The 25,387-nt window shown below is 54.6% G+C and overlaps 2 protein-coding genes across 3 annotated transcripts; both read right to left on the bottom strand.

Annotated features, from left to right (window-relative positions):
- Positions 1-1,591: 1,591 nt before the first annotated feature.
- On the bottom strand, positions 1,592-7,574 carry SLC25A41 (solute carrier family 25, member 41). The gene is made up of 7 exons (XM_012646205.1): positions 7,380-7,574; positions 7,072-7,227; positions 6,412-6,564; positions 6,124-6,231; positions 2,868-3,035; positions 2,634-2,781; positions 1,592-1,846 (listed from the first exon to the last, which is right to left on the bottom strand). Exons 1-7 carry the CDS (start codon positions 7,572-7,574, stop codon positions 1,674-1,676), a joined length of 1,101 nt encoding a protein of 366 aa, XP_012501659.1. The 3' UTR covers positions 1,592-1,673.
- Positions 7,575-11,760: 4,186 nt separating this feature from the next.
- Positions 11,761-23,489, bottom strand: SLC25A23 (solute carrier family 25 (mitochondrial carrier; phosphate carrier), member 23). Of its 2 annotated transcripts, none has more exons than XM_012646171.1 (10): positions 23,167-23,489; positions 22,084-22,210; positions 21,413-21,500; positions 20,882-20,993; positions 19,873-20,031; positions 19,636-19,788; positions 19,291-19,398; positions 18,140-18,307; positions 14,438-14,588; positions 11,761-13,423 (listed from the first exon to the last, which is right to left on the bottom strand). In XM_012646171.1, the coding sequence occupies exons 1-10, from the start codon at positions 23,320-23,322 to the stop codon at positions 13,239-13,241; spliced, it is 1,407 nt and encodes a 468-aa protein (XP_012501625.1). In that variant the 5' UTR covers positions 23,323-23,489; the 3' UTR covers positions 11,761-13,238. The 2 variants fall into 2 exon arrangements, with proteins under 2 accessions (XP_012501625.1, XP_012501626.1); XM_012646172.1 differs by lacking the exon at positions 11,761-13,423 and adding an exon at positions 15,649-15,766 and having other exon boundaries at positions 14,532-14,588.
- Between the last annotated feature and the right edge of the window lie 1,898 nt (positions 23,490-25,387).

Here is a 25,387-nt window from a genome sequence, read left to right as displayed (position 1 = left end):
GCGCCCCCGGCTCCCCCGCCCCCGCCAGCGGGCGGCGGCGGCCCGGGCGGGGGTCCTCCCGTGCTGTAGTCCGACATGGCGCGGCCGGGCCGGGCCTGGAGCGGAGGCTGAAGCTGAGGAGGCGGCGGCGGCTCAACGCGGGAACAAGGCCTCGCTCCACACGGCCGCGGAGCACTCTGGGAACCCAGCGGCTGGGAAGACGACGAGGGGGAGAGGGTTGCCCCCTCCCGCCGCCAGCGTGACGGACAGCTCTACTGGGCCAATGGGAGGCGGCTGCCGCACCCCGGACACCAATCGCGGGGTCTGAAGGCGAGCGGCCAATCGGAATGCAGCGAGAGGCAGTGGGCGGGAGGCGTTTAGTGACTGACAGCTCTCAGAGGCAATGGGCTGTGGACTGCCGGAGCTGGGCGGGCAAATCAAGGCGATCCGAGAAGGCGGGAGGCCCAATGACGCGAGAGTTCCAGATTTGCGGGGCGGCTTCTGAACCAGATTGAAGGCTCGGAAGAGTCACGTGGACCGGGAGGCGGGGCCTAGTGAAAGACCCCCCCCCCACCTTTGGACGGGTTGGGCGGGCGATTGTCCTGATAGTCGCTCATTCAAGCCAATGAATACAGATGGTAGGCGGTACTTGTGAAGATTGGCAACCGATTTAGTCCAATCCCTGACGAGTTCTGGATGATAAGGTTGGGTTTGACTTGATTGCTTTCCTTGTTAACCAGAATCCCTCTCTGGCCCTGACTTCTAAACCAATGGCTGAGTGGCAGGGGCGGGTGTTGGGGTGACTGACACTGCTCGGGACAAATGGCTAAAAAGGAAATAAAGGTGCCCAGTTTTGGTGGGAGCCAGTGGAAGCGCAGCTGCATTGGGGCGGAGCTGGCCGCCGGACCGCGAGAGGGGATTAGCGGGAACCGGAGTGAATGGCAGCCGACGTGGGCGGTGGCGACCGGCTGCCCGAACTCAGGCCTGACGTCTGGGTTAGCTCCCCAGGAGCCCGGCTGGGTAGGCCCAGCACGTGGCCTGCTTGAAGCCTTGGACGTGGGGTGCTTCCGGGGGTGGGGCGGAGAGAGAGCACGAAACCCGGGGATCCCCCTCCTCTCTCCTCTCTCGCCCCAGGAATCTAGAGCTTCCCCTTCTCCTCCAGGACTCATGGAACCAACTGCCCTCCGGAACGCAAGAGTCCTAGGTCCGTTCGAAAAACCGAGGACTCCCAGCCCCTAATTCCACACCCCACACCCCCTTTACATAAGGCCCCGGAATCTGAGCCCCCAAATTCCCAGCCTAGGCCCTCAACTTTTCACCTGGACCCAGACATCATCCAAGCTTCCAATTCTCATTTAGGGTCCAGAGACCTAAGGTCCCCAATTTCCCTTCCTGAACCCAGGGATCCCAGACATGTCCAGCAGAAGCCATCTCTTTATTGTGGGTTGTCTGCGCATTGGCCATTTCGCCCTAGGACGAGCTACAAGGAGCCAGACTGGAGCCCAAAATTCTAGTCCCAGGCTGCACCCGGGGGTGGGGGAGGTGGGCGCAGGAATCTTCTCATCCTCGTCTCCAGCCTGCTTTTGCCACCAAAAACTGCCCCAGGACCTGAGCCTGGAGGGCTCTTTGAGGCCATGGAGGGAAAGGGTCCTTCTGTCCCATTTCTGCCCAGGAAGTGTCATGCAGCTCACAGGCTATACGCCCAGGGTTTTCTTCATGCCCTCATACACCACGTAGCTGATGCCACCTGCTGGCAACACCTTCAGTAATGTGGGGGTCATGCCTCGGTATAGCCCCAGCCAGCCCTGCTGGGCTAGGATCCCCCGAAAGACTCCTCGCATGGTGGGGTTCGAGCCCTCCACGGTGTCTGCAGGGACAGAGGCAGGCTCAGGACTTGGCCAGAGATGACTCCACCTCCTGGGAGGCTGGAATGTGAAGTGAGGGCTGAAGCCAGGGCTAGGGGCCCAGTGGTCACTTGGAGAGGAGTTTGGACGATTTATAGAGGAAATGGGTCAGTTTTTGGGGAAATGGGGGTATCAAGCAGGTAGGAGCTTTTGGGATTCATTTTAAGGAACATCTTAGAAGACATTAGAACTTATTTGGGAGGGAACATCTGAGATCTACTAGAGATTTGGGGAGTGTACCCAGGGGTAGTTTGGGGCCATTTTCAAGATCAGGATGGTGGGCTAAGGCCCTGTTTTGAGATTTGTGAATTGGTTTTGAGGTTTGTGAATTGGCTGAGAATCCATTTAGGGGATTCAGATTAGGGGCGTTCCCAGGGTGTGAGTTTTGGATCAGACTTGGTGAGTTTAGAGACCATACTGGCTTGTGCAGCCAGTTGAGGGCTGGGTCTGATTTGGAGAAGTTGGGAGATCATTTTGGGAGTATTTGTCTTTGGGGTCTGTATGGGGGCCTGGGTCACATTTTGGGAAGTTTGTGGGGGTCAGCTGGGAGATGGATGTTAGTTTTAGTGATTTTTTAAGGGTTAATTTAAGGGCTGGTATCAGATTTGGGGGGAGTATGGTAAGTCTTGGTGGGCTCAGGGGTCAGGGAATGTGGCCAGGATCCAACATGGAAAGTCTGGGGGTCGGTTCCGGGAGATGAGATCACCCAGAGATCTAGGGTGAGGCAGTGGCTACCAGGGGCCAGCTGACCTTGGGCCTGCATCCTGGTGCGCACCAGAGTCAGCGGGTAACTGGCCATCTGGCCGCAGGTCGTGGACAGTGTCACAGACGACAGACTGACCAAGCCTCTGGGGTCCTCCATGTCCCTGCCTGACTTGAGCCAGAGGCACTGGAGCATCTGAAAGCGAAAGGGGCCAAGAGAAAGCTCACACTCAAAGCCTGGCTACCTCCCCCACAACTGACACCGTCTCTTGGGACCCACACCTCGTAGACGGCCAGGTCGGTGCAGGCATAGGGGACAATGCCCAGCATGTTGGGCAAATAGCCCCGGTAAAGGGCGCGGGTGCCCTCCTGCTCCAAGATCTGCCTGGCGCAGTCCAGCAGCCCCTTGTACTGTCCTGTCCGGCGCAGGGTCAGCCGTGTCTTCAGCACCTGGGGAGGGTAGGGAGTGAGGTGACTCATTGGATTTAGACCTGGGTTTCAAACATAGATCCATCGGACTCCCCGGACTGCTCTCTAAATTTTGAATGTCAGATGTGCACGTGCTGACAGAGACCAAGAAGGCCAGAGAAGTGACATGAGCCAAGTGAGATCTGTTAGCTGTGATCGAGCTCCTGCCAAATTCCTCCATGGGAATTCGGGGCCCAGGTGGCCAGACCTGCCAATTTTCCAAAAGCCGCCAGAAATCAGAATTTTGATGAGATACTCCAATATTGCCAACTCTACAGTTGCACAAAAAATAGAACACCTAGTGTGGCAGGCAAGATTCTAAGATGGTCCACAAGAGGCCACCCCACTCCATAAACATGCCCTATATGATGCTCTCGCGACCTTGAGCATGGGCTGGACCGTGAACATGATGAGATTTCACTTTCCTGAGGAGGTTATGTCACAAGGCCAAGGTGATGGGGTTTTACAGATGTCATTAAGGCCCCTAATCTGTTCTCTTTAAGGCAGGGGTCCCCAACCTATGGTGAGTTGTATAATTAATTTCATTATATACGACAATGTAATAGTAATAGAAATAAAGTGCACAATAAATGTAATGCACTTGAATCATCCTGAAACTATCCTTCCGCCACCCCCCACAGTCCGTGGAAAAATTGTCTTCCATGAAAACAGTCCCCAGTGCCAAAAAGGTTGGGGACCGCTGCTTTAAGGTAATCAAAAGAGAAACTTCTCAGTGGGCCTGACTTAATCAGTGAGTGCTTAAAATGAGAGTCTGTAGCCAGAAACAAGAAGTCAGAGAGCTAGGAAGCACTCTCCTATTGGGTCTTCTCTGTCCTTCCTTTGTTCCTTCCTTCCTTTGTTCCTTCCTTCCTTCCCTCCCAGGGTTCCCTTTGTCACCAAGGGTAGAGTGCAGTGGCGTCATCACAGCTCACTGCAGCCTCAAACTCCTGGCCTCAAGCAATTCTCCCACCTCAGCCTCCCAAAGTGCTGGGATCGTAGGCATGAGCCACCACACCCAGCCTCCTATTGGGTGACAAAAAAGCAAACTGCCTTGTGCACGGAGATGTTCATGTGGCAGAGAGCAATGGTGGTCCCTAAGAACGGAGGACCTCAGTCCTACAATCATAAGAAATTCAATCCTGTCAACAACCACGGAGCTTGAAAAAGGACCCCAAGCCTCAGATGCGTTCCCTTGTAGGCAAATGGACACCTTGGTTTTGGCCTGATGAGACCCTAAGCAGAAGACCCACCTAACCAGTGCCACAGAAACTGTGAGATAACAAACGTGTGTCATTTTAAACTGCTCAATTTGTAGCGATTTGTTCCACAACAATAGGACACTAATGCATTTAGGAAGAAGCTTAATGAGACAAGTGCAAGAGTTATAGGAAGAAAACCTTAAAATGCCATTAAAGGACATTCAGAGAGACTTGAATGAGTGGAATATGTTGTTGCATACGTAGACTCAGCATCATATAGGAGGCAGAAATCTCTAAACTTGTTCATGAATTGAACACCATCCCACTGAGACACAAATAAATACCACTAGGTGATTTTGTTTTCTTAAGCTGACAGATTGGTTTGAAAGTTTATACGGGCTGGGTGCAGTGGCTCACGCCTGTAATCCTAGCACTTTGGGAGGATCGCTTGAGGCCAGGAGTTCAAGGTTACAATGAGCTATGATTGGGCCATTGCCTTTCAGCCTGGGTGACAGAGCAAGACCCTGTTTCTTAAAAAAAAAAAAAAAAAAAGGCCGGGCGTGGTGGCTCACGCCTGTAATCCTAGCACTCTGGGATCGCTCAAGGTCAGAAGTTCGAGACCAGCCTGAGCAAGAGCAAGACCCCGTCTCTACTAAAAATAGAAAGAAATTATTTGGACAACTAAAAATCTATATAGAAAAAAAAATTAGCCGGGCATGGTGGCGCATGTCTGTAGTCCCAGCTACTCGGGAGGCTGAGGCAGTAGGATTGCTCAAGCCCAGGAGTTGGAGGTTGCTGTGAGCTAGGCTGATGCCACGGCACTCTACTCCAGGCAACAGAGTGAGACTCTGTCTCAAAAAAAAAAAAAAAAAGTTTATATGAAAGATGGGTGCAGTGGCATGCTACTTGGGAGGCTGAAGCAGAAGGATCACTTGAGGCCAGGAGTTTGAGACCAGCCTGGGCAACATAGCAAGACCCCATCTTAAAAAATAATAATTTAAAAAAATTAGCTGGGTGTGGTGGTGCACACCTGTAGTCCGAGCTAGTTGGGAGGCTAAGGCAGGAGGATCCCTTGAGCCCAGGAGTTTGAGGCTGCAGTGAGCTATGATGACGCCACTGCACTCCAGCCTGGGCAACAGAGACTGTGTCTCTTTCTCTCTCAAAAAAAGTTAAAGACAGAGCATAAAACTGTATCAGTAAAAAGATCAGTGGTGCCAGGGATTGAGAAGAGGAGGGAGGGGTGAGTAGGTAGCCAACCAGGGCTTTTTAGGGCAGTGAAACTATTCACGTGGACACATTATACGTTTGTCAAAAACCCGCTGAACTATACGACACAAAGAGTGAAACTTAATGTATGCTATGGGCTTCCCTTAATGATAATGTATCAACATCGATGCATCAGTTGTAACAAATATGGCACCGTAATGTGAAATGTTAACAACAGAGGAAACTGTGTGTGAGGAGGGAGCGGTATAAGGAAACTGCGTACTTTCTACTCAAAAGTCTGATGCATAGTTCATATCAAGAAGGAGGAGGGGCTGGGCATGGTGGCTCACACCTGGCATCCCAGCACTTTGGGAGGCTGAGGTGGGAGGATTGCTTGGGGCCAGGAGTTCGAGATCATCCAGGGCTACAAAGCGAGACCCTATCTCTACAAAAAATTTTTTTCAAAAAGCTGGGTGTGGTGGCGGCGCCTGTAGTCCCAGCTACTTGGGAGGCTGAGGCAGGAGGATCGCTTGAGCCCGGAAGTTCGAGGATGCAGTGAGCTGTGACTGCGTCACAAAGAGGACAGGTTAAGCAGGGGAGGAGAAAGATGGCAACTAATTTCCATGGTGTTTGTCTCCTCTGTGCGGGGACAGACATTCTCTTACCTCCATGGGGTTGATGAGCGTCTGGGAGGCGGCTGCAGCCAGGGAGCCGGCAAGGAGACGCTCCCGAAAGGGCGGGGACCCGTGTACTCCGCAGAGGTAATGCTTACACTGGCACGGGAGAGAACAGAGTGAGAGCGAAGCTGGCCACCTTCCGGTTGGGAACCTGCCCGGGGGGAGGGGGCTGGAGGGTGAATGTGTGTCTTGGACGAGGACTTGGACTTTGGGAGGGTACAGGAGGGGTTTTGGGTTTGGGCTTGAGCTGGGGACAGTATCCCATCCGTTCCCCACCTGTTCAAACACGGAGAACTTGATGGCGTACTCGGGGGCTATCTTGAGGACGTTGATCCCGTTGCCACGCCACAGGGAGTGGACGCCCCCCTCCTGGACCATGCTCCGGAGCCCCCCCAGCAGGTTCATGAAATTAGTCTTGGAGGAGTAGACCTGGGGGGCAGGAGAGGGAGGACCCTGGAGGAGCCCCGTGAACAGCCCTGCACCCCATCGCCGTCCCCATCCCAGCCTGGACAGCAGCCCCCTCCGTCCTCCTCGACCACGCAGCCCCAGCCCCATCTCCCTCCCCAGCTCGTTTCCCCTCCCTCGCCTCGCGGGGACCAGTCCTACAAGTGTCCAAACCAACCCAGACCCAAAGCCAGCATCGCCCCGCATTCCTGTCCCATCCCACCTTCCTCTTCTCTCTAGTCCAACCCAAAGATCCCCCCATCCAACTCTCCGATTTCCAGCCCCAGCCTTGGCCCAGTGTTGGGTCCTGTCCCTAGTAGATTCCCCCGACTCAGGTCCATGCCCCATCCGCATCTGCCCCGCCATGCCCACAACCCCGCTCTCAACCAGGGCACGGGAGTCCCCCACTTCAGCCTGCACCCCAACTCTGAACCCCATCGGCGTCATCTCCACCCGTCCCCACCCTCCGCGTTCCGCCGCCACCGCACACACCTGCATGTACACCTTGGCGCGGTCCAGCGGGGCGGTGCCCGTGCGGGACACCGCCCCGGCCATGGCTCCCGAGAGCAGAAACTTCCACAAGGCCCCTTCGTTGCCCACTTCCAAGACCTCCACGGGAACCATCAACTGCTCTCCTGTGTCTAGAACCTGCAAAGGCAGAGCCAGCCCTCGCTCACACTCGGCCAGGCTGGGGCTCCTGGCCCCAGGCGCGCCTCTGGGACACCCTCCTGGTCAGAGAGACCCACCCTGTGCCCCGACTCAGACCTGCCGATTGAAGGTAGAATTGTAGATCTGCTCACCTGCTGGGATGGCAGGTGCTCGAGGTTGTTTTCGGGCACGTGCCCGAACACGTACCCATACACGTGAGTACAGCCTGGGTTCCGGGAGGCGGGCGGGGGCGGAGGCGGGGCTTTGATAACGAGGGCCTTGACCCTCTTCAGCAGGGTCTGGACCCCCGAACAAGGCTTCTGAGCCTCCTCGCGAGAAGATCCCATCGCAGCTAGAGGTTAGGACACCTGGATTCAAATTTCTGAGGAGTCCTTTGCCTGTCCAGCTACTATGCGGGAGTGTCTAGTGGGTGGGATGCTTAGGGGACAGTGAGGTCATAGAAGCCCTGTGACCTTGCTGAGTGTGGCAGGCAGAGCGATGATCCTTCCCCCCCACCCCGCCCCCATACAAAGGTTCTCATCCTAATCCCCCAGACTGGTGACTATGTGCTTGTGGTGGACTGAATTTTGTGTCCCACCAACATTATTATGTTGAAGTTTTATCCGCCAGTGGGATGGAATTTGGAGGTGGGGCATTTGGGAGGCAATGAGGGCTAGATGAGTTCTTGGGGGTGGGGCCCCCATGATAGGATTAGTGCCCTTATAAGAAAAGGGAGATCAGAGCTCGGGTCTTGCTCTGTCACCCAGGCGTTATCATAGCTCACTGCAGCCTCCAACTCCTGGGCTCAAGGAATCCTCCTGCCTCAGCCTCCCAAGTAGCTGGGACTACAGGCGTGCACCATGATGCCTAGATGATTTTTCTTATTTTTTCTAAAGGTGGGGTCTTGCTATGTTGCCCAGCCTGGTCTTGAACTCTTGGCTTCAAGTGATTCTCCCGCCTTGGCCTCCCAAAATGCTGCTGGGATTACAAGCATGAGCCACTGTTTGTTCTCTCTCTTTTTCTCTCTCTCTTTCTTCCTCACTGAGGAAGGAAGGGGATCATGAGCCCAGGAATGCGGGTGGCTTCTAGAAGCCGGAAAAGGCAGGAAATGGATTTTCCCCTGGAGTCTGCAGAAGGAACCAGCCTTACTGACACCTTCATTTTAGCCCAGCAAGCCCCATGACAGACTTCTGACCTCCAGAATAATGCATGCGTGTTGCTTGGAGCTTCTATATTTGTGGTCACTTGTTACAGCAGCCAATGGAGACTCATACGCTGGGTTTCATTGTCACAGCAACTAAGCGAGAGAGGAGGAGATGGCTCTGGAGCTCCGGGAGAGAGAGACACAGTTGGTCCCCAAAACGAGACTGGCATAGGTTTGATGTCAGATGTTCCTGACTCGAATCCCATCTTGAATGCTTCTTGCTGTGCGATCTTGGGGTTCTCACTTTCCTTCTCCGAGCTTCGGTTTCCCCATCTGGAAGGTGGAAGTAACGATAAACTCTACTACATGGTATCGTCAGCAGGATCCAGTGAGAGGCTTAGCTGAGGGCACTTCCATCATCTGAGTTGTCGAGGTCGAAATACTCCTTAACTCCTTTTTTTCTTTCAAGCGCGCACTCAAATCACCAAACCCTGTTGGCTCAGCCTTCCAAATATATCCACACTCTGGCTGCTTCACTCAACGTCCATGTGGGGTCGCCACCCTCATCTGCCCGGTCATTGCTCCCCTGATCCCACAGCCCTGGTCCCTGGGTCCTGCCCTTGCCTTCCCCTGCCCCAGTCTGTCCTCCCCTCAGAAGCCACCAGAGAGCGCCTGTGGGCACCTGAGTCAGGGCCCGTTCCTCCTCTGCTGACAGCCTTCCATGGCTCCCACCTCCCTCAGGGTCAAAGCCCAAGTCCTCCCCTGTCCCCTCTCTGCTCTCTCCCCCTCCTCACTCTGCTCCAGGCACACGAGCTTCCTCACTGTGCCTTCAACATGCCGGGTGCTGTCCTGCTCCAGGGCCTTTGCACAGGCTGTGCCCTCTTTCCAGAATGCTTTTCCCCCAGACGTCCCAGGGCTCCCTTCCCCACTACCTTAAAGTCTTTCTTCAACTGTCACCTTTATGAGGCCTCCCCAGACCACCCTATTTAAAATTTAAACTCTGCCTTGCAATATTTGGTATCCTCTCTCCCTCTTTTATTTTCCTGTTTGCTTCCTAGAGTGCTGTATATTTATTCATGTTATTTATTGTCGATGTCTCCCCACTAGAATGTTGGGGCTACGAGGGCAGAGATATTTGTTTCATTCGCTTCTGTATCCCGTGTCTAGAACTGGATCTGGCGCATAGTAAGTGTTCAATGAATAAATGAATAAGATGATACATTAAAAGGCTTGTCACACAGTGAGGCACATAGAACTTGCTCGCTAAATATAAGTTCTTTTCGCTTTAAGGATGTCGGTTGAAACATCCCTGATATTGTAGGTAGGGAAACTGAGTCTGTCAGAGGTCATATTGTATGTTAGTTGGCAGAGCTTCCTAGTTCTCAGCCAAACTGTCATGGGATATAAGAATATAATTTACAGGAAGTAAACATACAAAATAGTTTGCAAGGTTTGATCCCTTTTTTGAGTGCATGAAAAATCAAATATATGCGTGTGTGGATGTATTAGCTAGCTATGGCTGTGTAACAAATTACTCCCCTTCAAAAAAATCTAGCTGCTTAAAACAACAAACATTTATCATCTCACCCAGGTTTGGTTCTGAGGGTTAGGAACTCAGTAGCAGCTTAGCTGGGCGTTCTTGTGATCCAGTGTTTGAGGTATAAAGGTCTAAGATTTCAGGATTCAGGATCTGAGATCCAGTTGTTTGGGTGGAAGGATCTCCAAGGGTTGGGGTCTCCAGGGTCTCTTGTGGAGTTGGCCAGGGTTGGGGTGATCCTCTTCCAAGTTCAGTTACATGGCTACTGGCTGGAGTTCATCATCACTGGCTTCCTTCAGAGCACACGATACCAGAGATGAGAGAGAGAGACAGAGAAAGAGAGAGAGAGATGTGATCAAGATAGTAGGGGCAGTGTCTTTTATAACCCAATCTTGGATGTAATGTACCATCACTTCCGCGTTCTCTTGGTCAAAGAGACCCACCCTCGGACAGTGAGAGAGGGAACTTCACAAGAGCGTAATACTAAGAGGCAAGAATCGCTGGGGAATACCTTGAAGGGTGACGATCACAGTCTACGCAGGAAAAAGTTCGGAAGAATATAAATTAATAGCCTCACAGTGGTTATCTAGGGGCTTTGAGATACGCACATATATATTTATATCTATGTAACCGATATTCTGCATTTTCTATTTTTCCTGCAATGAATTTGAACCACTTGTCATGGGGTGAATTTTATCCGCCACAGATGTGTGGCTTAACTCAAGTCCTAACTCCTAGGACTTGTGAAGGTGACCTTATTTGGAAATAAGCACGTTGCAAAATACAAAAATGTATCCTCTTATGGTTCTAGCTCCCAGAATTTTTATTCGCAGTAGCCCAAAGGTGAAAGCAACCCAAGTGGCCACTGACGGAGGAATGGATGAACACAATGTGGTCCATCCACACAGTGGACTACTATTCAGCCACAGAAAGCGAGGAATTTGGGACACACGCTACAACATGGATGGACCTTGCAGGCGTTATGCTAAGTGAAATAAACCAGACGCAAAATAACAAATATACCGTATGATTCCATTTATATGAGGTCCCTAGAGTCGTCAGAGTCACAGAGACAGAAAGTAGAATGGAGGTTGCCAGGGACTGGAGGGGAGAGGGAAGGGGACGTTATTGCATGATGACGTGACTGTGACGTGAACGTGACTCACACCTGTAATCCCAGAACTTTGGGAGGCTGAGGTGGGAGGATCATTTGAGGCCAGGAGTTTGAGACCAGCCTGGGCAACATAGTGAGACCCCACGCCCTGTCTCTAAAGAAAAAAAATAGTAAATTAAAAAAAAAGGGTAAAATGGTAAATTTCATGTCTTGTATTTGATTAAAAAAATGGTTAATAAAAATTTGTGTTGTTTTGAGCCATCCAGTTTGTGGTAATTTGTAATGGCAGCCCTAGGAAACCAATACACTCATGCTATTAGAAAAAAATACAGAATAAACTTGAAGAAGAAGTCCTAAATATAGACTCGCTCCCCCGCCAGTTTCTCTTAGATGTGGAAACTGAGGCTGAAGGAGAGAGTCATTTCCAGGCTCTTAGAACTGTGTGTGATGGGAAACTGTCCCATGTCCCTTCCCTGGGGGCAGGTTGAAGGGGTCCCACATCCACCCACCCCTTTTCAGTAAAAACCACGATAAAAGAGCTTAGAAAATTTATTCCTTTTGTTATTTTCCTTTGAAATAACACACACAGGCGGGGAGGTGGAAGCCGTGGGGGAGTCCTCTAGCCCCCGCAACATCCCAGGCCCTCTTTCCAAGTCCGTTCATGGCATCCTCCAATTATCCTAAGCTCAGAATCCAACTATAAAGTGCAGAATGTTAGGGGGCTGGGGGGCTGGGGCTTGGGTTGGAGGGGGAGGGAGGCTTTGTTCCTCTTTCTGCTACAAAAATATACCCGGAATGAGTTTTGGGATTTGGCTCTTTTTTTGTTTGTTTTTGCATAATTTGGATGCTTGGGTTTAGGGAAGGGTGGGCTATGCAGATTTGCTCCTGGCTTCCCACTCGTGAAGCCCCCAAGCATGAGCGGCTGGATCCTCCAAAGGGACTCGGGCCCTGGGGGTTATGAGCCTATAAAGTGGGAAGGGGATGGAAGACGCCACAGGGGGTGGGGTGGGGTGGGAATGGACGTGGTTTCAGGGAACAGATTCCCCGCAGGGCTGGGAGGTGCGGGAGGACCCAGGATCACGCAGGTCGTGGGAGAGGCACCCCTTCCCCTGCTTCCTGGCGATGTCCCATACCAAGACTTGGGACAAATGCTCTAGGTTTTCCGGAGCTGTGGGGCAGGTGGGATCCGGGCTTCCCTGCAGGTCCCTAGACCACGCAGTCTCATGTCGTGGGCACCGGGCTCTGGGTGTGTCTGGGATGAGGCTGTGTGGGACCCAGGAGGCTGAGATTGGGCTGTTGGGATCTAGATTAGGGAGCCTGACCACTCGGAACCCAGCGCCCGGAGTATGCAGATGAGCAACCAGGAACCAAGGGCGGGACCCAGTGCCAGGGTCTGCCTTCTGTGTATGAGGTTCCAGCATCCAGTGACGCGGGGCGGAAGGATTTGGGTTCCAGAATCTGGAATCCACTGGCTGCAGATTGTTATGCTGTTGGGCTTCTGCGTTTGTTTTAGGAGCCAGAATCCAGCGGGTCAGGGACTTGGGAATCTGGGACCCCGTGGTTGGGGGCTGAGGGTGCGGAGCTTGAAATTTAGGGATCCAGTGGCTGGGGCAAGAGGATCTGGGATCTAGTGGTGGGGGCCCCCGGATCTCGCATTGCACTGGCAGGATTGGGTGGCTGAGGTTTCCTGATGTCCGGAATCCGGTGGCTGAGCTTGGAGAGCCGGGGCTTGAGGCATGCAGATCTGGGGTTGGGGGATCTGGGATCCGGGGCAGCGCGAGGACACCGGATCTGGTGCCCGAGGGAGCTGGGATCTGGGTGCTGAGGTACAGGCGGGGGTGACATGTGCTCCTGTGGTCGGGGTATCGGGACCCGTTCGCTGAGTTAAGTGGGATCCAGGGGTTAAGACACGGAGGTCAAGGACACAGTGGGCGGGACAGGGACACGTGGGATCCACCTTGGGGGTGTGGGGGTGCAGGATCCAGTGATCTGGGGGGGGTAGGGATTAAGGGCCGGGGTGTAATCTGGGATCTGGTGGTTTGGGTGTCGGACTCAGGTTGCCAAAGTGCAGGACCCACAGTTGAGGTTACCGTTCAGGGGATCTGGGATCTAGAGTCGGAGCATCGGGATCCAGTGGTTGGGTCATCAGCTGGAGGTGTGGGGGACGTCACGACCTGGGTGAGGGGTCGCGGGGTGGGGGCCGGGCTCCGGGTCCCTCACCTGGATGTGACCCCCAAGGCCTGCTTCATGTTCTCGTAGACCACATAGGAGATGCTCACAGCTGGAATAACCTTCATGAAGTTGGGGGCAATGCCCCGGTAGAGGCCCCGCACGCCCTCCTGGGACAGGATGTGACGGAGCAGACCCAGCATGGACACCTGGGGGCCGCTCTCGACGGAGGCTGGGAGGGGGCAGGGGGCCACGTGAGGCCAAAGTTCCCCTCTCACTTCCCCCCTGCGACCACCTCCCCTCCCAGGGCTGGGCCAGGTGGCTGTTGCAGCAGGAGGGAAGCAGGCTAGACTCACAGTGGGACCTACCGCTTTGAGTCAGGACTTCCCCTGGCCTTGAAACTGGCAGCTCACCCTTTCACCCCAATCTTGGGGACCCAAGTTTAAGGACGATTAGAAACAGAGCAGGTATGTGTATGTGTGTGTGTGGTGGGAGAGGGGGCAGAAATGTCCTCTCTCTGGAACTCCATGCCCCCCTGTTCCCAGCTAACTCCTATGCATCCTCCAACCTCTATTCCAAAGCCAGCTCTTCAGGGGAGCCCTGTTTGTCGCCCCAGCCTAAGTCAGCCTAAGTCCCCCACCCCTTCAGTCAACCCTCCATCAATACTTAATTGCGGAATGATTTATTCAGCACCGTTCTTCCTCTCTGGCCTGGGAGCCCTAGGACTGTGGGGACCACGTCTGTCTTGTGCCTTGACACATCCCAGTGAAAAATCACAAAAAAACCACAAAACGCTAAAATTTCCAAGGCAATTCTCAAAACAGACTCACAGATGGTGGGAGGCTTGGGGATGGGGGTGGCGTGTGTGTTGGGGGAGAAGAACTCATAAAAGAAAAATACAAATGAAAGCAATAATCCGCTGGGCCCTGGCTTTCCTTACCCTGCTCCTAGCCTCCCGCTCACTGTACCCCAGCCTTGCAAGTTGGGGCTCAGGTTAGCAGCCTGGAAATGCCAGGCATTTGCCACGGTGGCCTCCCAGCTGAGGCTGCCAGGGAGCTCACGCGGTACTGACTGCATCTGTCCTCCCGGTTAATCCGCAGCTCCGTAAGAATCAAGGACACCCGTTCCGACGTCACGAATAGGTAACTGAGACCCGGACAGGCCGTCTAAATGCTGGAGGGTCCCGGCCCAGGGCTCGCCCGCGTGGTGAGATTGGACTCGTCCCATCCTCCCGCCCAGGCCTCACCTTGGGCCTGCATGCGGGTCCGGACCAGCGCCAGGGGATAACTGGCTATCTGGCCGCAGGTGCTGGAGATGGTACCGCAGGCCAGGAGCACGAGGATGCCTGGGTCTGCCGAGTCGTGGCTGTATTGCTGGAGCCACCAGTTCTTCAGGGTCTGGAGTGGAGAAGGGAGCAGTAGGGTGGTTTGGGGGATACCAGGACCCTGGCTTGGACAGCTAGGGGCGGGGCAGGGGCACCCACAATGGAGGCTGGGAGGAGGTGGGGGGCTAGGTAAGGCCAAAATTCCCCTCTCACTTCCCCCTCCTACACCCCACCCCCAGGGCTAGGCCTGGCGGCCTTTGCAGTAGGAGGGAAGAGGGTTAGACTAACAGTAGGACCTTGCTGGCCAGCTCTGCATCCCATGGCAGCTGGTACTAGCCAAGCACTTAGTACCTCCTGGGGGCTGTGCGAGCTCTTTTCCTAGGGGACCTCACTCAATCCTCAGCCTGACTCTCTACGGCAGGTAGAATCATGATCCCTGTACCGTGTGAACAATGGTGCCTTAGACCCCTGAGCCTGAGCACGCACTACCTGACGTGGCACAAAGGGCTCCGCAGATGCGATTCGGTTAAGGACCTTGAGATGGGGGGAGATTGCCCTGCATCACCTGGGTGGCCCGAAGCCAGCACAGGCCCTCGGAAGAGTAGATGGTGGACGTGAAGACAGAAGCAGAGGAGAGAGGGAGGGAGGGATTGGAAGATTCTACACTGCTGGCTCTGAGGACGCAGGAAGGGACCACGCTCCACGGAACACAGGCAGCCTCTAGAGGCTTTCCGAAGCCCAGGAAACAGATTCTCCTCTAGAACCTCCAGAAGGAACACAGCCCTGCCAACACCTTGATTTTATAAAGCCCAGGAAGGGCATTTTGGACTTCTGATCTCCAGAATTGTAAGATGACGCATCGTGTTGCTTTAAGCCACTAAGTTCATGGTCATTTGTTACAGCAGCCGAGGGAGAGACAGATACGCTGCCCAAGGCGGGTGCTGGGGGTGCCCCGTCCTCACCCCTTAGCTCCTCGGTTCAGACCTGCCGACTTCCAGCTCCGCCTGAGAACTTTCTCTGGATCCGGGCCGGGCTGCTCTGCCCACTTAGGAGCAGGCAGGAAGAAATGGAGAATTCTCCAGAAGCAACCTTCGAATGCCCGACGTGGGGTATCCACACCCCAGCTCCCTCACCTCTCTGGCAGGGCACGTCCTATGCTGCCTCCCAGGGGTGCCCAGCGAAACTGAGCTCCGTTTGCCGGCAGTGATAACTTGCTTGATAAGCCACGGTTGTGGGTGGAATTGTGTCTCCCTGCAAAAGAGATGTGGGTGTCCTAACCCCCAGTACCTTAAAATGTGACCATCTATGGAAATAACAATCTTTGCAGATATAATTAGTTAAGATGAGGAGGGTGGGCCCCCTAGTCCAATATGACTGGACACAGAGACAGAGACGCACACATATTAAGACAGCCAGGTGACAACAGAGGCAGAGAGTAGAGTGACATCTTTACAAGCCTCAAGACATCCTCTTGCCTCGGCCTCCCAGAGTGCTAGGATGACAGGCGCGAGCTACCCCGCAAGGCCATTTCCTACGTCAATTCTGATCCATTGGTAATGGCTGCCTGGAAGTGGAACAGTGTTGAGAGGAATTCAGTGCTGTGATGGATTAGTAATGCCTGGCCTGGGCATAGCGCGGGTAAAACCAGACAAGTGTTTTTACCTTTATTGCCTTTGTAATTTTAGTAGCCTTCTTTTGCATTTGGAGTAGCATTTGCCAAACAGATGTTTAATGGGTTATTAAGAGCTGTCTGTTGAAAAGAGGTTACTAGATAACTATGGCCAACACTGAGCTAAAAGAAAAAAGAGTTAAGTCACTTTACTGCAGGACTTCTCAGAGCCTTTAAGGGGCTAACATAGATTTTGAAAGTCTAAAAGAGGGCTCAAGGTTTCTAAAACTTCTTAAGACTTTCCAACCCCCTTTTTTGGTGAAGAATGTATTAAATAAGGTTGCTTCTTATTTCTGCTCATGGCCATGAATGGCTTCCTATTGTACTTAGGATAAACTCATATATACCCTTATTGTTGAATCCGTGCATGATCTTCTGACGCTGTCTTCTGCCCTCATCAGTTCTCTCCAGCCACTTGAGATTTCTACTCTTCTAAAAGGTCACCTTCATTGCTGCTTCCACACCTTGCTGTGCCCTCTGCTTGGGTCGCACTCCCTTCTGAAAATGTACTTAACTCATGGCTTTAGCGACTCTTCCTCAGGGGGGTTCTTCAACCCCCCTCCTGCCCACTGCTACTTTCCATTACAAATCCCAATTTATTGCCTTCTGGGAACTTCTCGGGAGCTGACACTGTCTTATTTGCTGCCTGACTGTCTAGTTCTCTGGAATGGGCGCTCCAGGAGGACAGGGAGCACGTTGGTCTCATTGGACGCCTCACCTGCAGCAGTGAGCGCAGTGCCCGGCGCCTAGTGGATGCTTAGTGAATACTCACTAAGCGCATGAGTGAACGAGAAGGTGGAGGAACAAACGAACGAGTGAGCAATGTCCTTGTCTCCCTTGGCTGTCTAGATGCGGGGCGCTGGGGAGGACGAGGATGGATGGGTGCTACAGAGTATTTTAGATCAGGGCCGGCTACATCATTGGTGGGACCCCGTGCAAAATAAAAATGGACGGTCCCTTGTTTGAAAATTATTGACAATTTCAAGATGGCAGTAGCAGAGCATTAAACTAAACGGGGGCTGGGCGTAGTGGCTCACGCCTGTAATCCCAGCACTTTGGGAGGCTGAGGCAGGAGGATCGCTTGAGGCCAGGAGTTTGAGACCAGCCTGAGCAAGAGCGAGACCCCATCTCTACTAAAAATAGAAAAAATTAGCTGAGTGTGGTGGAGCGTGCCTGTAGTCCCAGCTACTCGGGAGGCTGAGGTGGGAAGATTGCTTGAGCCCAGGAGTTTGAGGTTGCAGTGAGCTATGATGATGTCTTTGCCCTGATGCCCCGGTGACAGAGCAAGACCCTGTCTCAAAACAAACAAACAAACAAACAAACAAACAAACAACCAAGCACAGGGTGCTTCTGAGCGACTTCATAGCAAATTCATAGGTTGCATGTCCATGGAGCTCGCCCTGTCTTGGATACAAAGATTTTGGGGGGGAACTCCTGGGGACATCTTGGGCTGCTGTGACTCGGGAGGGTGGGTGGAACCTGGTGATCCCACCAGAAGAAGGGAAAAGCAACAGATGAGTCCCCCCCGGAAGAAACAGCAAAAACTCCCTGCTCCTGCCTTTGTCGATCAAGGCTTCCGAGATGCTAGTCATTGGGTGAGGGACGCTCAAATGGGCGGGCCCTGAAGACAAACTGGCTTGGAGACAGAGGCTTTGGGGAAGGTGTACATCTTTGAGATGCGTCTTTTCTTGCTCTCACAGCTCTGTGAGCTAGAGGGGCCCCTGGCTTTTGGGGGATCCCAGAGGGCTGAACTGAAAATCAAAGGTTCTCACTGCGGGAAGCGGAAGAGTGGGAGAGTCCAAGGCCTGGAGGGGTCCCCCAGGAGTCCAGAGCCCACCGTGCTCTCATTCCATCCCTGGCTACGGGAGGTCAATCGAGCCAGCCCCAGGGGAAGGGGTGTCCCGTGAGCATGTCCCAGAGGGGAGAAGGGAGGGAGGGGCGGGCTGCCCACAGACCTCGTAGACGGCCAGGTCGATGCCCGCGTAGGGGATGATGCCCAGCATGTTGGGCAGGTAGCCACGGTAGAAGGCGCGGGGCCCTTCGCGCTCCAGGATGCGTCTGGCACAGTCCAGAAGCCCCTTGTACTGGCCTGTCCGGCGCAGGGTCAGCCGCGTCTTCAGCACCTGGGGAGGACCTGGTTATCCCTGGAAAAGCTGCCCCCCCCGCCCCAAATCACTACATCCAGGAATGAAGTCACCTAGAAATAGCTACTCCTCGGTGCCTTGAGAATAACTGAATTAACGAAAAACACTTACCTACAATCTTCTGCTAACCCTGAATCTCTATAGCTAGAAATGGTGACACCTACTAGAGTGGCATGTGGCAGCCAGCACTAACTGTGTCCTATGATTTTGTTCCTTTCTTCCTTAATAACAGAAACTGTAACTTTCAGCAAGCACACAGCTACTACAAATAAAGACTATATTTCCCCGATTCCTTAGGTATGTGGCTATGTCACTAAGTTCTAGTCAGTAAAACGGAAGGAGAAGAAAGAGGTATGTGTGAGGTTCAGAAAGCATCCTTAGAGGTGGGGAGGTGTTTCTCCTCCTTTGCCACTTCTTCCTTCTTGGCTGGAATGTGGGATGTGATGAATGGAGCACAGGCAGCTATGTTGGTCCATGACGTGGTGGAACAACAAGATAAACGGAAGGAACCGGGTCCCCAACACTCTGAAGCTACCACTCCAAGTCTGAACTGCTCATCTCTAGACTTCATTTATGTGATTTAAGTTTTCTGTCACTTTCTGAATCCTAATGATACACTGCACAACCTGAAACTTGAAATAATTTCTCTGAAAACAGCTAGACACCTAGAAATGCTTCCCCTGGGAACAAGCATCCTATCCTTAGAAGAGGCATATTCATCAACAGCTGGCTCCCATGATGATCATCCCAACAATGATAAACCAACACTGCTGTCCCCAGAAAATATATCTCAAATAACCAGACAGGATACACAGGAAACGGCACTGCTCTAATGAGCTGCAGTTTGAACCAGAGAGAGGCCGAGGTACCATCCCAGTGTGTATCATGAAATGTGGCGTGAAGTGGGGACAGAGGGCTCCCTACCCCGTAGTGGGCCCTCTGCCGGGGTCCCTCCTTCTTACCTCCATGGGGTAAATGATGGTTTGGGCCGTGGCACCGGCCAGGGAACCAGCCACAAAGCGTTCCTGCACACGCAATGTCTCCTGATGCCCCAGGATAGCCCGCTTGATCTGAGGGTGGGAGACACAGGGATGCGTAGGATGGCGGGGATTGAGCCTTCCTTGCACTCCACTGTTCTCCCGACTTCCATGGAACTGACCTGCTGGGGGCATCACTCAGAGGAGCTGATGCCCACTCCCAGGGACCTGCATTCATTCGTCCCCTGCCCCCAAGCCAATCCCATAAGTCTTCATGTCTAGCCCAGGCTACCCCACACCAAGCACACCCCTCCCTGCCCCTGCTCGCACCTGCTCATAGGCCATGAACTTGATAGCTGATTCAGGCGCGATTTTGAGTACGTTAATACCATTGCCGCGCCACAGGGAGCGGATGCCCCCCTCGCGGACCATGCTCCGAAGGCCCCCCAGGACGTTTAGCCGGTTGGTCTTGGAGGCATGGACCTGATGGGGAGATAAGGCGGCTTTGAGGTCCCCTCCAATGTCCCAGACCTGCGGGAGTGGGTGGGTTTCTCCAGGGTCCCTCACCTGCATGAAGACCTTGAGGCGGTCCAGAGGGGCCGTGCCGGTCCGTGACACAGCGCCCGCCACTGCGCCAGCCACCAGCTGCCTCCACCACATGCCCGTCAGCTTCTCCTGCTTTGAGAACTCGTCTGGCACAGTCAGGCTTTCCCCAATGTCCAGGACCTGAAGGTACAGGGACCGGCGATGTCATGCCATGGTGGAGACAAGGACATGTGGCTCAGTCCTAAATAAGGGAGTCTCTTCCATGAATGCCAGGACATCCCAGAGAGGCTGCCAATGACTCTTGCTTGGAGAGCCCAGGAGATGCCTCTTGGATCCTACCAGATGCCAACCTAACGGTCTCCCTGTAAGGTACTCTTGGAGACCTATACCAAATCCCACCAAAGGATCCTGCCACATAAAGATCTCTCCAGAGCTAATCAGACCCCATTGAAGGATCCCACTCAAGGGTCTCCCGTGTAAAGATTCCAGAAGATCCCTCCAGGGCCACACACCCTCCCACAGATGCCATCAGATTGTACCAGACACATCACTTGTGGATTCCCACCCAGGAAGTGGGGATCTAGAGCAACCCCTTCCCCCAGCTCCAGTGGATCCACTGGATCCTCCAAAGACAGTGGCTTCCCAACTTTTCTGTTCAGCACAAGGATCCTTTATTTAGGCAAAGAGAACCTGGCAGAAGGGGAGCTGTGTGGGTGGAGGGTGGGAGGCCTGGTACCCCATTTGGGGAGCTCTTTCTTCTTTGCACCCCCAGCCCCCACAAGCTGCCCCTAGAGGCCCCAAAGTAAGTCTGAAGGGCTGGGCTCCAATCAGATAGCAGAGATGTCCCGAATGGGACCCCTGCACCCCAAGTGGAGGAAGAGAGGGTCTCATCTCCCAGCTGCTGCCAGTGCCTTCTCCTTCTCGAGAATGCTGGCACAGCCTTTCCAAGCCCTGGGGAGACAGGAACAAACCACCCCACCCTGGGGGAGGGGGCACAGTCTCCCGGTTGGGGAAGCCACCCCCACCTCACCGTGGAATGCTTCCAGAAATAGAGCACATCCTCCACGTTTTCCAGCGAATGCAACAGGAAGTGATCGCGCCATTCCTGCCAGTCGATGGTCATTGTGCCGTCGCGGTCCATGCTGGGGGTGGGGGACAGGGAGAATGGGGGCAGGGACAGGCTCAGTGCCTGGGGCTGGGGGAGGCTGGGGTGAGGTTCTGCTGGGATTTGCAGCTTTGGGGGGAGAGCGAGCTTCCACACACTGGGAGCTGGCCACGTGTCTAGTACTGGTCTAATCACGTTCCACCGGCTGTCCCGTGTTGATTCCTCACACTAACTCTATCCTGGGGACATCCTGGGGAGGTGGTATTACTGTCCTCATTTTACAGAGGGGGAAACTGAGGCTCAGAGAAGGGAGGCAACTGGGCCTCAGGTCTGTCTGACTCCAAAGTCCCAACCTCTCAGCTCCATCCTCCTTGGGGCTGGGGTCCAGACGTTCAAGGTGGCCGAGCGGTCACAGGGTCCTGAGTTACCTGGGATTCCGGACCCCTAACGACTCACCTGTGCAGAATTTTCTCTGCCTGCTCCAGCGAGATGGAAATGCCCAGAGCTTGGAAGCTCTGCTGGATCTCAGAGACGTCAATATGACCTGGTGAGAGGGCCCAAGGTGGGGGACGGTGTGTACGTGGGGACCCTGGGGGGCCCCAGGACCAGGGATCAGGACAGCTTGGAATGGAGATGGTCCACCAAGACCAGGGGATCCAGAAACCCAGGGCAAGGTTTATGGCAGGGTTTTGGGGGGGATCCCTGACCCACTGGGATCAGAGAGGTGGAATTGGGCAATATTGGGGGGGGTCCTCTGATCCATGAATGAATGAACGAATGAATGAATCCAGCGGTAACTATAGAGGTCTCTATGTCACAGGGGCTTGAGAGGCAATATTTGAAACCCAGAAGATGCTATGGGCGGGCAGTCTCTGCCCTTATACAGGGAATCCAAAAGAAGTGAGGGGTTCTGCCCCAGAAGGGAGAAGGAGGTGGGCTGGGTTGGCTGGGCCTCGAACCACCTAGCTGGGGGTGAGGAGCGCTCCCGAAATAGCCTGTGAGTCATCAGGGAGAAGCGGCCCTCCCCCTCTCTCCCATCCTGCCAGTTCTAACCCCACTGACGTCTCCCGGCCCCCCAGCGCCAGCTCCCCCCAGCCTTGGCCGACAGGCAGGACAGCCAGCCTTACCGTCCTGGTTCCGGTCAAGACTGTGAAACATGAGCAGCAGGCGCTGTTCTCGCTCCTGCAGATAACGGGAAAACTCTTCCAGGTCCAGCCCGCCATCTGGGTCAGCGCCATCCTCAGGAGAGATGCCCTGGCGGTGGAGAAGGGGACAGAAGATGTCACCCCCCTCCCTCAATCGGCTTACTTCCCTGAAAGATGCCCAAGGCCACCACAGGTATGGAAGGTGGCTTATCAGTTGAACAGTTTTCCCCATGAGCCATCCGAGGCTCTGTGAGGTCAAGTAACACATTCAAGGTCACAGAGCCAGGAAGTGGTAACCTTGGGTTCTGGCCTCTAAAGCCTGTCCTCCCAGCTGGCTCTTAAAAAAAAAACCCTACATCCACATGGTGGTCTCAGGACCTCCCCTGAGAGAGCGCCCTCAGCAATGTGGGCCAGGAGAGATCCAAGCTGAGCAGCGTGGCGGCCTTGGTGTTCCCATCTGGGAAGTGGGCGGCTGCACTGGAGGAGGTGGAGATAGATGCTCTAGGGGCATCTGAGGCTACAGGTGCAGGGAACACCTGCAAGGTAGGGGGAGGGGAGGAAGTTCCTTTCTTGATAGGTGCATTTCCCCCAGCTGAGGGTGGTCTCAGACTGGGTCCCCAGGCTTGGGGCCAGCCCGGGGCAATGAGCCAAGCCACGGATAGAGCAGGCAGGGAATGTAAACACAGGGCCCAGGGCGGCTGGCTGTAGAGCAGGGGGTGCCCAGAGGAGGGTGGAGGGTGTGTCTCCCGGAGGTGGGAGGAGGGCACGTCTCAGGCTGTGCGGAGTCAGGAGGAGGGTGTGTCTCGGGCAGAGGGCAGGAAGACACCAGCTCTGTTCCCAGATAGACAGCCCCCACGGCCAGGTTCGATGTTGGCCCGGGGCCGAACTGCAGGCCCGGGGCCTCGGGGCCATCCTGTTAGGCCAGACGCGCGTGGGTCAGGGGAAGGAAACCCGGACACAGGTCCTGGAGTCCAGCCACAGGTAGCCCCGGCGGCTCCGGCCGGCCCATTCAGGGACTCGGGTTACCGGGCGCGGGCTCTAGGTAGGGGGTCCCGGCGGGGGTACCTGTTGGGCACCGCGGTCTGGGTCGCCCCCGCCCAGCCTCGCCAGTCCCCGGCGCAACTCGTGCACGTCCACGCGCCCATCCTTGTTACTGTCCAGCTCCTCGAAGAGGCGACCCCAGCGCTGCCGCCGCTCCGCGTCTCCCGGGCCCCCCCGCATGGCGCCGGCCCGGGGGGGAGGAGAGGCCCGGCAACGGCGGCCTCAGCGGGGGCTTTGCGGCTCCCCCTCCCCCCCGGGGCCCCGCAGGGCCAGCTCCACGACCACAGGCTCCGCAGCCTCCGCGCGGCTGGCTGGGCTCTGGCGCTCGCAGGGGGTGGTGACTGCTAGCCGTCGCCGCCCGCGCCAGAACTCGCGTCTCCTCCTCCGCCCCGCACTGGGGGGAGGGGACCGAAGGCGGAGCTGGGGGCGTGGGGAGGGACGTCTGGGATGCTCCGGCATTGCACAGCCGAGGGGGGCATCGGAGCTCCTTTTGGGAAGAGGGGCTAGGGCGCTCAATCGTCTCAGTTCTGGTTTCAGAGTCTTGCCTCTGCGTGCCTCAGTTTCCCCTTTCTCCAAGGCGGTGAAGTAGGAGGATGTTAAGGATTGTTTCGTAATCTCTTTCCACTTGACTTTCCTCCCCTACTAATCTTCAGGAACTAAAGTTCTTGCTTTCCCCAGACGTACGCAAGAACCCTGCGCCACTCAGCGCTCCATCTGCCCGCCCGCCCGCCTCTGTCACATTCCGCGCTCGGCCACAGAAACAGAAGATCGAGACGCGGTGCCCGCTCAGCCCCACCACCAACCCCGGTCTTTTCGTCCCGCCTGTGCTCCTCCTTTCTCAGTCCCACTCAGACTGGGAAACGGAAGATCAACGCGCGGCGCGGCTGCCAAGTCGGCTTCCTATTGGCCAGAGCCTTCACAACCCCGCTCACCCAGCCCATTTCGCCCGCCCAACTGGGCGGGGCCTCCCCGCTGACCCCGGGCTGCCGTAGGCCCCCGCGGTCCCACCGCCCGCCAGGCAGTCTTAAAGGGGCCGCGGCCAGCTTCAGAGGCCAGACAGGATGCTCTCTCCAAACCGGCTTGGTGAGGGTCTCAGTGTCCGGGACGTGACCTGGTGTCCAAGCGCTGGAGGTGGGGCCCCAGCTTGTCTCGCTCGCTGCACCTGCTGATTGTCCCGCCCACTAGTTTCGGGCGCAGTTTCGCGACTGGCCATTAGGGGGAAGGGCGCCCGGACCATTTAATAGTAACAATAGCTAACTTTGATTCAGTGCGTTGCACATGCCAGGACTTTTACTCACCTTTCGCGTCGTCCTCGCCAAAATCCTATAAAGTAGGTGGTACTGGTTTTTCCACGTTCGAGATAAGGAAACAGGAGGGTGAGCGATCCTCCGTCCCCAGGGCTCATGCCCACTAAGGGGTACAGCAGGGGTTGGCACGTTTCGTTCCTGCCCAGCCTCTGCCCAGACAGGTGTGTTCAAACAGGTGTGTGTCAGCAAATGAATCCGTTATAAAGGGTCCCCCAGCAGGTGTTTTCATTCGCAGGTGTTTCTTGCAGATGGCCGACAACATGAGGGATACAGATGTTTTCCCACGGAGATGCCCCAGATAGGTGTTTTTTTCACTGGCAGGTGGGCTTCCATACACGTGAGCCTCGGTTCTGTGCCTCATGCAGATGTTCCCACGTCTTTCCCTCGCTTGAGCGCAATTCTACGCAGGTGTTTCTCATACAAGGTGGTTTCTTTTACCTCACAGGTATGTTTCTCAACAGGTGTTCCTCCACCCATGAATGCATTATACAGTCTCCCTCCCAGTAAGTGTGTTCCATCAAGTACACACCCATCTGAGTACGTTTCATAGAACTAGGTCCCATACAGGTGTACTTACCTGCAGGCGTGTCTCATACAGGTATTTGCAATACATTTCCACACAGGAATTCCCCCAGACAAGCGTTGTACATTTCATGGATGTGCCATGCAGATGCGTTTCCAAAACAGGTCTACACGGCACCACAGTGCCTCACTCAGACGTTTACTATAATGCAGGTGTGTTCTATACAGACGTTTTCCACACAGGTGTGCTTCCATTCAGCTAGACTTCATATAGATGTGGTTCAATACAGTTGTAGCCTGTAAGTGTTCTTACACGTGATCCCGTGCAGTGCAGCTGACATCTAGACAGGTTTGTCCCCGATACAGGTCTTGACCACAGAGGTGTTTTTTCGGTAGGAGTGCCTCATACACAGGTG

Source organism: Propithecus coquereli, unplaced genomic scaffold (genome assembly GCF_000956105.1).
Source record: "Propithecus coquereli isolate 6110/MARCELLA unplaced genomic scaffold, Pcoq_1.0 Scaffold241, whole genome shotgun sequence".
Classification (NCBI taxonomy): domain Eukaryota; kingdom Metazoa; phylum Chordata; class Mammalia; order Primates; family Indriidae; genus Propithecus; species Propithecus coquereli.
The sequence above is the reverse complement of the archived record's forward strand: the minus strand, read 5'-3'. Positions and strand labels throughout refer to the sequence as shown.